The 16,183-nt window shown below is 38.9% G+C and overlaps 1 protein-coding gene across 1 annotated transcript in view; it reads left to right on the top strand.

The window, feature by feature from the left end:
• The window catches only part of DGKB (diacylglycerol kinase beta), a 1,145,939-nt gene that overhangs the window by 332,969 nt on the left and 796,787 nt on the right, over positions 1–16,183 (top strand). Inside the window, exon 10 of the mRNA XM_055589891.1 lies at positions 3,325–3,583. Within this exon, the coding sequence (XP_055445866.1) occupies positions 3,514–3,583 (70 nt within the window). The 5' untranslated portion in view covers positions 3,325–3,513. The remainder of the gene's footprint in view (positions 1–3,324; positions 3,584–16,183) is intronic.

The raw sequence follows: 16,183 nt of genomic DNA, 5'->3' as shown, positions 1-16,183 counted from the left end.
CAAGAGGCAGGTCAGGTGATCTGGTATTCCATCTCCTTCAGAATTTTCCACAGTTTATTGTGATCCACACAGGCAAAGGCTTTGGCATAGTCAATAAAACAGAAATAGATGTTTTTCTGGAACTCTCTTGCTTTTTCCATGATCCAGCAGATGTTGGCAATTTGATCTCTGGTTCCTCTGCCTTTTCTAAAACCAGCTTCAACATCAGGAAGTTCACGGTTCATGTATTGCTGAAGCCTGGCTTGGAGAATTTTGAGCATTACTTTACTAGCATGTGAGATGAGTGCAGTTGTGGAGTAGTTTGAGCATGAAAGTGAAAGAGGAGAGTGAAAAAGTTGGCTTAAAGCTCAACATTCAGAAAACTAAGATCATAGCATCCGGTCCCATCACTTCATGGCAAATAGATGGGGAAACAGTGGAAACAGTGGCTGAGTTTATTTTTCTGAGCTCTAAAATCACTGCAGATGGTGATTGCAGCCATGAAATTAAAAGACACTTGCTCCTTGGAAGAAAAGTTATGACCAACCTAGACAGTATATTAAAAAGCAGAGTCGTTACTTTGTCAACAAAGGTCTGTCTAGTCAAGACTATGGTTTTTCCAGTGGTCATGTATGGATGTGAGAGTTAGAATATAAGGAAAGCTGAGTGGTGAAGAATTGATGCTTTTGAACTGTGGTGTTGGAGAAGACTCTTGGGAGTCCCTTGGACTGCAAGGAGATCCAACCAGTCCATCCTAAAGGAGATCAGTCCTGGGTGTTCAGCACAAGGACTGATGTTGAAGCTGAAACTCCAGTACTATGGCCACCTGATGAGAAGAGCTGAGTCATTTGAAAAGACCCTGATGCTGGGAAAGATTGAGGGCAGGAGGAAAAGCGGCGACAGAGGATGAGATGGTTTGATGGCATCACTGACTCAATGGACATGGGTTTGGGTGGACTCCGGGAGTTGGTGATGGACAGGGAGGCCTGGCGTGCTGCTGTTCATGGGGTTGCAAAGAGTTGGACACAACTGAGCAACTGAACTGAACTGAATAATCCAACACTGTCAGGGGAATGTCCTGCATACTGTAAGCTCTTAGTAAAACCAACACATTGCTGAAATTGCCTTATTTTCATCTTTTATGTGTTTCTCTGTTACATTTCTGGTGTCTGGAATGCTTTCAAGCACACAAGAGATTGGTAAACATCTTTTGGAGTAAATTAATGAACTGCCATTGTCATCAGTTTAGGTTTTTAAGTTGTAGGTAACAGAAACTGATTCTGGCCTGCTTATTTGTTATTAAAATAATGATACCTTTAGAAGTGACAGGATACCTAGAACGTCAGGGTCAAACAGGGACAGGTATCCTCATTATTGCTATAATCATTAAGACCAGAGCTATTTTCATGCTGTTCTTGCATAACTCCGTTCAACAGTTAAAGCCCCATGAGATGGAGTCTGATCATCAAAATGTTACTGAATCATCTGTCTCCCTCTGGATACAACAGGGCACCTTGTTTTACAGTCCCACCAAAATGGCATTTAACTAGAGAGAAGCAAAGAGTCAGGATGAAATCAATGTGAAGGATGAAATCAGCAGAAAGAAACTGCGTGGAAAGCGCAAAATTACCTATCACAGTCTCATTCCTTTTAGTTTGTGTTGCTTCCACAATGTTATGGTTGTGATATAAGAGCATACCCTGGGAGGAAAAAAAAAAAAAGATCTAGCAATTTGTCCTCTGTTACTGCATCGGTATCTTCATTTTTTTTTTTTTTTTCCATTTAAAAGTAAACTATCACCTTGTAAAACGAATTGCTGGAACCGTAAACATATGAGACCAACACAAAGAGATTTGCTGTTGTTGTTGTTGTTTTTTTTTTTTTTTAGTGTAAGATGACAGAATATGATAGTAAGGTTGTAGGGTTGATAGTGGAGAAGAGTAAAGAGATATTGAAAAAAGATTAGGCACTAATGCCAAATACAGGTTCCATGCCTTTAGGTACTGACATCTATGTACTTAAGCCTTCCATTGATTTAATTGCATAAATATCTAAGTAATTGTTTCTAAATATTTTAGTTTCGATAACGATTACAGTGCCAGTCTGGTGGGTCACTGAGCGATTGATTACTTTCTCTGATAAAAAGTTAAAGCCAGATGGTTTTTCATTTTGTTTGCTTTTATAGATGTTGCAGTGAACGCAGGGCCATGACAACCTAGGGGTTTATTTTTAAGCATGATTCACAGTAGTTCTATCTACTATCATTATGAAAGTCTGTCAGACATTTGAAATTGCTTTAGTTTGGTAAATTTTATTGGGAGTTTTACACATGGTAAAATTAAATTTTTCTTTTACTGCTAGGAAAACAGTTTATATGCCTCCTGTACTGATATGCATAATTGTAAATATATATGCTGGGGGCTTCCTCAGTGGCTCAGTGGTAAAGAATCTGCTTGTTGGGCAGGAGATGCAGGTTCTGTCCTTGAGTTGGGACGATCCCCTGGAAGAGGAAATGACAACCCACCCTGGCACTCTTGCCAGGAAAATCCCATGGACAGAGGAGCCTGGCAGGGTACAGTCTATGGGGTCACAAAGGATCAGACATAACAGAGTGACTGAACACACACACACACACACACACATACACACAAGCACAAATATCTGTGCTACCACTGATGACCATTCCAAACCATTGTTAGAAAATTGACAGACCAGCAGATTGTTTAGGTAACTTAGATCTTACTTAGCTTCTTTTAAAAATTTTGTTTTATGGGACTTCCCTGTTGGTCCATTGGCTAAAATGCTGTGTTCCCAATGCAGGGGGCCTGCATTCGGGGTCCTGGGTTCGATTCCTGGTTGGGGAAGTAAGATCCCATGTGCTGCAGCTAAAACAAACAAAAAAAAGATCCTGCATGCTGCAACTACAACCCGATGCAGCCAGATAAATAAATAAAGTATTTAAAAAAAAATTGTTTTAAACATAACATTCATTTAGATATTTAAAAAACTGAAAGTTCAGATTGGTAAAAGTGGCACCTTTCTTTGCTCTTGGAATATGGAGTTTATAAAGCTGAACAACATAAAAAAAACTACTTGTATGAAACTAGACCTTATAGAATTTTCTTCACACTTTGTATTTTTAATCATATTTCTTCTATGATGTGGCATTAGAAAATGTATATAAAATGCCATTAAAGAGTGAGCAATGAAATATTATCATGCAAAATAGAATAACTGTGAAATATATTATTTAGGAATTAAAAATCTTTAGCATTCTATAACTTGTCAGTTTTTTTCTTCGTTTAAAAATGCTAATCTTTCATCTTTATGTTTTTCTTTCTACAGTGATTTAATATCTTATTGAAACTACAAACTCATACCCACAGTGGTCTCATGTTGACAGATTGCATAGTTTGAAAGCATGACATATTTTATAATGAAACATGCCATGTGGAAACTTTGAAGCCTAAATTCTGCCAAAATCGGAATAAAGAATTCCTCACCTGGTATGTAAGAGATCTCCTGACCACCACCATGACAAACCAGGAAAAGTGGGCCCACCTCAGCCCCTCAGAATTTTCCCAGCTTCAGAAATATGCTGAGTGTAAGTATTCATATTGATATGATTTTACTTGGTATTTATTTTAAATGACATGTTATATACCTACAAAAACAGATTATGGGTCCTGTTCAGCATCAGGATAAAGGTCTTTTGTGTTTGTGAGTAAGTGGACTTGAAACTACTTGTTTGGCATGAGGAAAAGGAAAATGACTAAATCTAGAAGAAAAAGAACTGGCTGTTAGATGCAAAACTGAGCTTGGAAACCCTCCAGCTGTAATAGGTGTGATGCAAAGGATAAAGCAGTTTGGGAGAATAGAGATTGGTGAGTCTGTAACCAAGAAGAAGGATTAGCAGAAGGAAGAGGAAAAGTGAATTATTTTTTTTTCCCCCTTGTTTGTTAGCATAACATTTCTCTAAGACTGGGAATAGGGAGTCTTAGATACATTGTGGCCAATCCCACATGTATAATAAGAGGTTGTAAAATAAAAATAAAGAATAAAATAGATTGTAAAAGAAAGAGAGGGTATTTGGGTGTGTGTATTAATACAAAGATAAGCCATGGTGATTTGCTTTATAGTGTGCAATTTTTAAATATGGTTATCTTTACATATGAACAGCAGGATCGTATTTATGTTTCTACCATGGATTTTCGAAAATATATATATTTCACAAACTGAGTTTCACCTGTAAATATGGGGGGCAGCGAGAAAATGAAGCAACTAAGAAATAGAAAGCAGCAAAAGGTTGCTGGGAGCATGATGAGTAGAGAAAAAATAAGCAGAGAATGTCATAGAATGGTGATTATGAGTGACGAAAATGCAAGAAATGGACAGTGAGAAAGAACCAATAGCACATAGTAGTGAAGGAGGCAGAAGGTGGAGCAGCTGGCTGGAGATGCTTATGCCAAGAGTTGGGGCGTGTAGGAGAGAAGTGACAAGAATGGATTGAATGATGTTTTGAAGGAGAGGTGGAAAAAATGATTAAACTCAAATGAGGGATCTTGAATAACAATAAGTAGATAGGTGAGTGATAATAAGACTCACATTTATGGGGTACATATTATAAGACAGGAACTGTCTTAGAATGTCTGTTTATATGAAAAGGCCAATAAATAGGTATTCCAGTCTTTCTAACTGGAGAGCTGAAGTGTTCTGGGTAAGGTTTTGAGAGTGCTGGTGGATATTTGCAAGGAAGATGCAAATTCCTATAAGAACCTGTGAGTTTTTTCCATCAATAATGATTAAAAATAAACAAAACAAAACCAACAGCAACTACCAAATCAGGGGGAGGAGGGCAAATAATTGGTATCAAAATGTGGTCCCAGCTTCAAAAACTGTTTGGAGCCCCTGAAAGCATGGTTCATCTACTTATCTCATGAGGACAGTTTAGTCCAGAATGGCTGAATTCTTGTCAGCATGTTTATACTCAGTAGTTTTGAAGTTGACTGGATGGCATCACCGACTTGATGGACATGAGTTTGAGTGAACTCCGGGAGCTGGTGATGGACAGGGAGGCCTGGCGTGCTGCAATCCATGGGGTCGCAAAGAGTCGGACACGACTGAGTGACTGAACTGAAACTGAAAAATTGGTTTACCTATGTTTTCTAATTTTTATATGCTCTTTACTGTAAATATTTCTCAACATCTTTATGGAGAGTATTCTGCTTGGCATGGTGGGAAATGCAGATATGCATTTTTGGAATTTACAGTTTAATGAAGGCTAGGAACTGATGGATAAATGACTCTAGATCTAGATAAAATATAATCTAAGGGCTACAAGCAAAGTTTAAGTATCTGTAGGGTTACAGTGTGCCACTTGAGATAGAGAGAAAGTGAAATCTTCATGAAAGAGGAATTTGAAATGAATTAAAAAAAAAAGACAAGGTACATGCAGAAAAATGATATATTTTAAAAGAAAAATTTAGCATATATTTGAGAAAGTTGAGATGAGTCACATTTAGCTACACCACAAATTAAAGAAGTGAGTGAATTAAGGCTTTAAAACTAAGATGGAATTAAAATACACAATACCCAACTTGAGCTAGACAGTGAAAAGTATTTGTAGGATGCTAAGGGTTGGTTGTTATGAACAGCACTATAGCCAAAGAATCTGAATTTGCAAATATGAGAATAGTATTTGAAGCAGACTGAAATTATGGCAGTGAGCTACTGCAAAAAACTAAAAATTTGAATGGAGAAAGATGATAATAAAAACATAGATTTAGTATTATATCATTAAAACTAATGGAAGAGAATTTAGGCAATAATAAAATATGAGACTTGAGAGAGAGAGAAGCAGATTTCAGCTCTAAAAATTTGATTGGAAACATAGGGGAGTTTGATGACATAATTCCCCAAGTAAAATAAACATAATGGTTTTGTTTAGGTTATATTGAACTTAGCTGGACTTTTAAAATATATTTTCCAGTGCTCAGGTACCTATAGGAAGCGTACCTATGGAGGCACTAATATAAAATAGATAAATTATTGCCACATCAGCTATTTATTATTTAGAATAACATTTGCTCAAATATTAAAATTGCATTTGAACAGATAAGTAGAATTTAATGCTAAAGTATTAAATATATTATTGACTACTACTTTTATTTTATTGGCTAAGGACTATGGGAGTACATTTAATTACATCATTAAAATACTTCATTTTGTAATGAATTTACAGAAATACCTATGATAGGTATAATAAAAATTGTCAAATATAAAAGTTGTAACCTATTGAGACAAAGACTAATGGACATTCAATAAAATAGTGAGCAATGACACAGTGAGTATAAGAACATTATTAAAACAGATTTTTTAAGAAGACAAGTTAACTGTAAAGGAAATAAATAGTGCTGATTCCATGATCATTAAACTTCTTCTCTTTTTTAAATAACCTTGACAGCAATGAAAAGTGCTAGATTTAATCCTTGAAGTTTCCTATATAATTAAAACACAAAGACCATTACAATTAGGACGTATCTTTGTGTAATAAATTGCCATTGTCAAAACATAACTGGAAACAAACTTATTAGCCTGAAGATTATAAAAGGGATATATTTTCCATGCTATTCAGTACATGTCATCAGTTTATTTGCAGCCTTTAAGGATCAGATTTTTCACGTTGCGATGCAATGTTGGCAAAGTGACATTCTTCCATAGTCTATTAGCAAAACGCTGTATTAGATTTTAATTACTTTCTTGATTTTAATTGTTTTGTGACTTTCAATAAGAAGTTGTTTGTATATATTTAATGACTCAATTTTTAAAAGTTATTAACTTAAGTCTATATTTGTAGCATGCCAAAGTCATCACTTCGTGGGAAATACATGGGGAAACAGTGGAAACAGTGTCAGACTTTATTTTTTGGGGCTCCAAAAGCACTGCAGATGGTGACTTCAGCCATGACATTAAAAGACGCTTACTCCTTGGAAGGAAAGTTATGACCAACCTAGATAGCATATTCAAAAGCAGAGACATTACTTTGCCAACAAAGGTCCATCTAGTCAAGGCTATGGTTTTTCCAGTGGTCATGTATGGATGTGAGAGTTGGACTGTGAAGAAAGCTGAGTGCCGAAGAATTGATGCTTTTGAACTGTGGTGTTGGCGAAGACTCTTGAAAGTCCCTTGGACTGCAAGGAGATCCAACCAGTCCATTCTAAGGGAAATCAGTCCTGGGTGTTCATTGGAAGGACTGATGCTGAAGCTGAAATTCCAATACTTTGGCCACCTCATGTGAAGAGTTGATTCATTGGAAAAGACCCTGATGCTGGGAGGGATTGGGGGCAGGAGGAGAAGGGGACGACAGAGGATGAGATGGCTGGATGGCATCACTGACTCGATGGACATGAGTCTGAGTGAACTCCAGGAGTTGGTGATGGACAGGGAAGCCTGGTGAGCTGCGATTCATGGGGTCGCAAAGAGTCGGACACGACTGAGCGACTGAACTGATCTGAACTGAAGGTTATATGTGATATATTTCAAATAAGTGTTTTATATGCTTTTGGGGAATGAAGGTGTGGTTGTCAGTTTCTTGGTTGAGATGAATTGAATTCATGGAACTCTTACCCCGACAAAACCAAATCACTCAGTGTTAGTCCTATAATACCATATAGATCTTTTCCTCAAGTTATCTGATCTTGAGTTCTCTCCACAATTGCCATAATATATCGTGTCTTACTTTGTTTAAGCTGCTAAAATGAAATACCACAGACTGGGTAGCTTATAAAGAATAGAAAGTTATTTCTCATAGTTCTGGAGGTTGGAATTCTGAGATCAGGGTGCCTGCATGGATTCTGATAAAGGTCTTCTTTTGAGCTGCAAACTGTCAGCTTCTTGTATTCTCACATGGTTGAAAGAGCAAGAGGGGCAGAAAGTTCTCCTGGGATTCTTATAAAGGCTCTAATCAGAGTTCTAGCTTCAGGACCTCAGGAGAAATTGTCATTTCCTCCTCCAGGGGAACTTCCTGACTAAGGGATTGTACTGGGGTTTCCTGCGTCTCCTGCAGAGCAGGCAGATTCTTTACGGCTGAGCCATCAGGGAAGCCCATTTACCTCCTAACCACCACCCTCCCAACTCATATTGCAAAATAGGATTCCAACATATGTTATGCATTTGGGGAGACACAAATTTTAGTCCATTATACCCTGCAACTATACATGTTTCAACTTCTAGGCTTTCCTCATAATTAATTGGGGAAAAATTAAATGATATTGGCATAGCATTCCTGGTTAGGCAGCTAGCACATCAGTTTGTGTTCAAGTCCTGGTCCCATCATAGTATAGCAAAGTACATAGCACTTTGTCTGACTTTCAAAAGTTATATAACATCTCTGTGTCCCAATTTTCATACTTCTAAAATGGGAAAAATAATAAATATGTCAAATGTTGTGAGTATTAAATTGAATGAGTTAATATATGTCAAGTAATGAGAACAGTGCCTTGTGAGTTGCAAGTAATGTAGCTGTTTACAATCATTATTTTAATAGAGAAGGAGGGACTGTTTTGTTGGCTGTTTGAACATATTGTTGATGATTGAGTTAAAAAGTGCCACATTTTGGAGCATGTAGAACCAATGTCTTTTTTCTGCTCCAGGACCAAATTTTTCTCACAAGGTAGAAGCTTCTGGTGCTGTTGGCAGCCTCAGATGTGTGTTGTCCCCACAAATGCTCAAGGCAGCTAATGCGAAGCCCGCTGTGGCTGCCTACAGCATGCTGAGCGCATGCTCCTGTTTAGGTTTTCAGACTGAGTCACTCCATGGGAAGCATTTCCATTGATATGTGGGAGAGGAGTATAATTTTCTTTCCCACTCTTTATAAAAAGTCATCCAAACTGTTGTTGTAAGATGAAGAGCTCTCACTCCTGCCGTGTAGAGAATTGAGCTTACCAGATTATTAGTTTGTCAGTGCTTCGTGCTGTGGTTTCAAGACATAGCAAAGGGTTAAGAAATTCCAAATCTTTTCATGGACGAAAATATTTTCTATGTAAAATCTACACAGTATTTCCAAGTGATTCATTATCTGCCCACATATTGTCACTTAGGATTAGCTTTTTATTTGCTATTTATAAAGAGTGTTATAGAGCATGTAAATTATTTTTGAGAAATACCGTGTTATTACAGTGAGAACACTTCCGAACTTCATAAATTTCATATTGTTTATAGCAGCTGGCATTGTAGAGAGTTGCAAAATTATATGATGAACTTGTTCTTTTCAATAAGGACCAGTGTGCCTAATATTTGGATGTAGTGTACAATTTCTTCCATTGGAGAGAGGCGTGCAGTATGACTTTGTGGAAAGAACACAGGCTTTGCAGGCAAACTAATATTTGACAGCATTGAACCCCTGTTCTATCTTCAACTTATTAGCCCTAGGGCCTTAGGGAGGTTATATATACTATCTGAGGCTCAGCTTACTCACCTGGAAAAGTGGAATTCCACCTCACAGTGTTGTAGGATTTAATGAGACAGTAGCCATCATCATCAATAATAGATTTTTAGTATCCTAAATACAAGTATTGATTCTTTTAATACAGTAAGCCTTAAAGAAGGCAGATGATCTCTTAGGAAGATTACTTGGCCCATTGCTGTGGCACAATAAGTGATGGCAAAGATCAAAACAGTAATAATTCATTTAATATTTCTTACAAATATCACTTTGTTATTTAAAAGGCTGTTAATCATGTTTCACAAGTAGGAGAACCTGGAATCCAGGATTCATCAGGTCCTCTTATCTCCAACAGCCACAACCAACTCTCAAAGGGCTTTGGTATACGGGACAGAGCTTCTAACTGTGCCTGTGGCTTTTGCCCCCAAAAGTACCTTTCTGCTCTCTTATTCTGCTTCATTGCACTGGATCCTGTGTGGACTTCCATGATACCCTGTCTTAAGTGGAGTCATTTTTCTTCATCCCGCCCACACATCTTTCTCCTATTTCTGGAACCTCCCTTACTCTGACTTATGAAAAACATGGGAGGGAAAAGAGAGGAGAATACAATCAGCACACAATTGTAATAATAATAAAAAAATTGTCAGAGTCCTTTGCTGTCTTAAGTAGCTTTCCTCTCCCAAGAAACCCCACGCTCCAGCATGATGATCTGTATCTTTGAGATATCTTTTGGGCTTGATCCATACCTGAAGGTTTAAGGAGGTGGAGGGAGAGACTAGACCTCCCCTGTGCATATTCAGCTTATTGGTAAACAAATTTAGATCACATATTAGCCCTCTAATTCATCTCAGTGGGATTAGCTCTCTTACAGTTTGTCCTAGACTCTTTGTTACATTGGCTCTGTTTTGGGAGGCCAAGCCACTTAATGTTAATTACTCTCTTTGCCCAGACAGAAGAACAAATGGCTCAGAGTCAATTAGCATAGTGGCTAAGAGCACATAACATCTTGTTAGGTTAAACTGGGTTTGAGTTCAAGTGCTGTGATGCGCACCTTGTTTTCCTCACCATGCCCTAGGATTGCAATAAGGATTCAGTGTGAAGAGGCCTGTGACGTGCTCAGTACTCAATCAATTACTCTTTTGTTGAGAATCCTAATGGTGGTGATGGAGGTGATTTCCTATGAAAATCACTTCTACTACTCACGCAGACTGTCTTGACTTTGCCCTGACACTTGTCTGCAGTTGGAACATGTGACTCTATTTTAGATAATCCATGTCTTTCATTTCCGACCCTGTTTCTTCTTATTCACATTGGTTAACTCAGCAGTTCCTGGCTCTGACCCAGATTTTATTTCTGGAATGTATGTTGGCTGCATAATCTCTTTCGCCTCATCTCTGGCTTTGGTTCCTATTTGTTGTACTGCTTCAGGCCGAATTTCCTGTTGGTGGCTTCTCTGGGTCCATGTAGCTTAAGTTTTTCAATACCTGAATCTTGTAGTAGTAAAAGAAAGTAATAACTATGAATGTCTGAGTTTCCATTATTTCAGTATCCTGAAAAAACATCGTTTTCAATGACTTTTAACATCTATTTTTTTTCAACTTTTCAAAAATGCCCCAAAGCCATAATTTAAGACTTATGGTCAAACAAACTTTAATATTGAAGTTAGGATTTCTGAGAAATATTTTGATCAGAGTGGACTGAATTGGGCTATGATTGGAAAAATTAACAAAATCTCAGTGGCTTAACAAAACAGAAGCTTATTTCTTGCTCCTATTTACATTTCCAAATCTGAATCAGCAAATGATTTAATTTCACATTGTCCTTAATCAAGTCCCAGTCAGATGGAGTAGTCATCAGCTTTAAAAATTGGCACATGCTGTGACAGAGAGAAATAGACTTTGTACATTGGGGGCTGACTCTTAAGACTTCGTCCTGATAACGTCATTGCTTACGTTTCTTTGGCCCAAGCAATCCACATGATCACATCTAACTTGAAGGGAGTACAGAAGTGCATTCCTTCTGTCTGTATAGCATTTGGGAAAGAGAGAAATATTTGGTGAAAACTACAAATGTGAACAGTAACTCACAAGTATTTCCTATGGAACTTTAAGAAAGTCATTGCAATCTCTTTAAGGTTCTGTTTCTTCACCTTATAAAATGAGGCTAGTACTCCCCACTTATAAATAATTAGTCTTGTTGTTATTACTAATATTAGTATGATGAATTGTAACAAACGTTATCACAAAAATTCATGCAGGTTAAATAATGCACTTCATCCTTAACTGAGTTGTAAATTAAAGGTTGTTATTTTCTAGAAATTTCCATAGATGCTGCCATCTACATTTTAGCAGGACGTGCCCCCCACACACATATGCACTCGCGCGCACATACACACACACACGCACATGCACTAATACAAGTATGTATAATTCAGTTCAGTCACTCAGTCGTGTCCGACTCTTAGCGACCCCATGAACTTCAGCATGCCAGGCCTCCCTGTCTATCACCAACTCTGGGAGTCCACCCAAACTCATGTCCATCGAGTAGTTGATACCATCCAGCCATCTTATCCTGTTGTCCCTTTCTCTTTCTGCCCCCAGTCCTTCCCAGCATCAGGGTCATTTCCAATGAGTCAACTCTTCGCATGAGGTGGCCAAAGTATTGGAGTTTCAGCTTCAATATCAGTCCTTCCAATGAACACCCAGGACTGATCTCCTTCAGGATGGACTGGTTGGATCTCCTTGTAGTCCAAGGGACTCTCAAGAGTCTTCTCCAACACCACAGTTCAAAAGCATCAATTCTTCAGTGCTCAGCTTTCTTCACAGTCCAACTCTCACATCCATACATGACCACTGGAAAAACCATAGCCCTGACTAGATGGACCTTTGTTGGCAAAGTAATGTCTCTGCTTTTTAATATGCTATCTAGGTTGGTCATAACTTTCCTTCCAAAGAGTAAACGTCTTTTAATTTCATGGCTGCAATCACCATCTGTGGTGATTTTGTAGCCCCCAAAAATAAAGTCTGACACTGTTTCCACTGTTTCCCCATCTATTTAGAGGAACTTAATTTTACTCACTGCTTGTTATTTAGCCAGAAGTATTTAGTACCATTTACTCTTAGGAAGTATGCTTGGTTTCAGATAATACAGAAATGAATATCATGGTTCTTTTAATCAAAGCACTTAGTCTATTCAGAGAGACTAAATACCATGGCAAATGATGATAAAGCAATAAAATACTTAACTCCTGCTATTATATATGCAAGGTTTTTTAAAATGAGATACAGTTGACATATAGCATTGTATTAGGTATACAACACAATGATTTGATGTGTATTGCAAAATGATGACCACAATAAATTTAGTTAGCATCTATCACCACAATTACGATTTTTTCCTTATGATGAGAACTTTTAAGATGCACTCTCTTAGCAACTTACAAATATATAATACAGCATTGTTAACTATTGTGACTATGCTGTTCTTATAAAGGGGAGTTTGTACCTTTTAAACACACTTACCCATTACACTCACACCCTGCCCCTTGCCTTTGGAGAAGCACGATTTTGTTCCTGTAAGATTCTGAGTTCCACATGTAAGTGAGATTATACAATATTTGTCTCTCTTCTGACTTACTTCACTTAGTATAATGTCCTTAACGACCGCACATGTTGTCACAAATGTCTTTCTTTCTAATAGATAGATAACTGCCGGGGTCCAGCCCCAGCTGATCCAGGGTATTCGAAGGAGAGACGGCATAGGCGAGGGTCAGGAAACAACTGCTTAATTAAACGTTAATTAAGGAATAGAATAAGGATAGCTCAGTAGGAAAATTCAGTGGAGAAAAGAGGCTGAGTAGCTTGGTTTACGCGGGGGACCAATAAAACTTCAAGACAAGAAGCTTGCACCACTTACGTAGGCCGCAGGCGTCCTTCCGTTCTCCCGAAGGAGAGGAGACACTGAGGCCTCCCCGGTCGGATCTTAGAAGCCCAGGCATAATTAGTAAGCATGGTGGGTTCCGCGCTCCAGATGGAGACTCAACCAGAGTGAGAGAGAGAGAGACATGGGGAGACCAGTCTTTCGAGGAACTGATCCCAATTCTTTATTTTCCATGGTCTACTTTTATACACTGAGATGTTATGCAAAAGTCACGTGGGGTCAGCAGTCCTGACTTTTATCAAAGTCAGGTGCTTCATACAAAAGTATACAGAGGTCTTAGGGGTGTTACATCATCTTCTGGCTGGGGGGCCTGCTGACAATTTACGACCCTCTCCTTGTGACAGCGGTCAGTCAACCAGGACACTTATTTCTCCAGGGGTGATTATTCTTAAAACAGACGCCACCCAAATAAAGTTACATTCCTATAGGGTGAGGGTGTAGTGGGTTTTAGTTAAGGAAAGAATTTACTTAGCCTAAGGTCTAACGTGATTTATATCAAAGGTTAATACTTATTTCTTCTATATATTCATTAATGTGTATAAGGGCAGGGGATATGGAGACTTAGCAGTAAACATTGGCTCAACAAATGAAAAAACCCTTTACCAATACAATTTCTAATCAGCCCATTATACTTATACTAATAATTTTCTAACTTTTCTAGGGAACCTGTTTTTAGAAGGTTTAAAGCATCTCGTGCCTCTCACAGTTGGGAGGCTGTGAGCAATCACATGTGGCCGGACAAGCCTGTCAGGCAGGCTAGAGAACCTTCAGAGGAGTTTGTAGGTTAAAACACTCCTATCACGCCCAGGAATTATTATTAACTGGAGCTCTAAGTTAACTCCTTCTCCGAAAGAGGTGGTGGGGGACAGCCCCCCGTAAAGTCAGAGGTGTAGGTGAGAGCACAAAGTAGTAAAGTAGGCAGGCTCTGGTTATGGGGGTAGATGCTTGAGGATTTCCAGGGGGACTCCTGAGGCTCGATCCCGCCTTTGCGTATGTCAAGCCTCCTTCCTCATGACCTTTGCCATGGGCGGAGTGCCTCACGCCGGCCCCCAACATCTCCCCCTTTTTTATTTCTTAAAACAGCCAGATGCAGCTCAGTCGTGAGCTTCCAAATGCTCTGCCGAAGAATCCTGACAATACAAGGAAGAATGTTTATGAGAAGTAGGATTTGAGCACCAACGACAGCATAACTAGGGATATTAGACAGAATATTTTTTCCAGAAATAAAGTTAGAGAAGGTATGAAAAAAGTCATTAGCTGCTCCAGCGGCGGTAAAATCCAGTCGAGAGTGTTCCAAGGTCTGTATTTGACTATGAAGTTTCCCTAAGTCCAGGCCAATATCAGAACTATTCCAAACACCTGAGATATGATTTTTAGTCTTTTCCCATTCATAATCTGTCTCGTTTACCTTCAAAGATGTCACGCATATCCACCTGTAATCAGTGTGGCATGTCAAAGCCATCTTCACCTTTAAAGCCTGCAACTCAGTCCCAATATGCATAATTGCTTCTTCTAAGGTGTCTACTCTCATCTCTAATTTCCTATCTATAGCTTCCTGAGTTGCTAGAGTTAAAGAAACATTTTTAGACATGGTATCAACATATTGGGCAGTATGCACTTGTTGAGTCAATGATATTGCTGCTGCAGTAACAGAACTAATTGCTGCTATTAAAGCTGATATTCCTAAAATAAGTAAGCCCACAAACCATCGCGATCGCATTAAATCCTGCAGTTGTTGTAACACAGCAAGACCATAGCTATCATATAGGCACCATAAGATAGGATGGGCGTTGTAACACCACAAAGGAGCAAACATTACATTGAGGGTTTAAACAAGATGAAAGCATACATTGTTCACAAGTTACCACGTTAGGTCCACCTGAATAATTCATGAATACATTAAGTTTGTTGGAGTCATTAGTAAAAAGGAAAACATAAGGCAAGGGTAGACAAGCTAAAACAGAATAAATAGAATTATTTTTTGGTTGGAGTTCACGCTGCAGCAGCCCTGTCAGTCTCGCCGGGATCTCGATGTTTATCTTGTCTCCCCTGCTGGCGGGCGCCGCGCTGGTCTGGACGGCACTTTGCGGGTGCACTCTCCTCTCTGGCCCTCACTTGCTGCACAAACTTCTTTGCTCTAGGTCGCAGGGTGCAGCGAGGAGGGTGCAGGGCGAGGCTGGAGGCGCGGAGGCGAGAGCTGCCTGGTGGGCGGGGCGAGCGAGCGCGCGCGAACCTGGCCTGTCTGGAACCCAAATTGGTGAATCTGCGTCCTGTGGAAAAATACAAGCACATCCTCGACCGCTAGTTAATAATGGGTCAGGACCCTCCCATTGTCCTGAGAAGAGGTCCTTCCATTTGACTAATGGTTTTGCATTTAATTGCTCTAGGCACCAATGACGAAGCATTGCAGTAGTTCCAGCCAGATCAGTATTTAGAATATTTATTACGAAAAGAGCATGTTTGATGGGGAGATTTGATGGGGAGAGCTATACTTAAACTCCCCTTCTTTTAGTTTTTGAATTTGGATTTTTAATGTTTGATGCGCTCTTTCAACAATGGCCTGTCTCTGGGCATTATAAGGGATGACAGTATTATGTTTAATTTGAAACTTTATACAAAATTTCTGAAAAGACTTAGAAGTGTAAGCAGGAGCGTTGTCAGTTTTTTAGAGCTTTTGGCAGGCCCAAATATGAAAAACAAGTAAAGAGATGTTGTATCACATCTTTAACTACTTCCCCTGTACGAGCAGTTGCAATAATAACGTGAGAAAAGGTATCTACAGTTACATTAACAAAAGACAGTTTTCCAAATGAAGAGACATGA

The sequence above is a fragment of the Bubalus kerabau genome, chromosome 8 (genome assembly GCF_029407905.1).
Source record: "Bubalus kerabau isolate K-KA32 ecotype Philippines breed swamp buffalo chromosome 8, PCC_UOA_SB_1v2, whole genome shotgun sequence".
NCBI lineage: Eukaryota > Metazoa > Chordata > Mammalia > Artiodactyla > Bovidae > Bubalus > Bubalus kerabau.
This window is presented reverse-complemented; position numbering and strand designations above follow the sequence as displayed.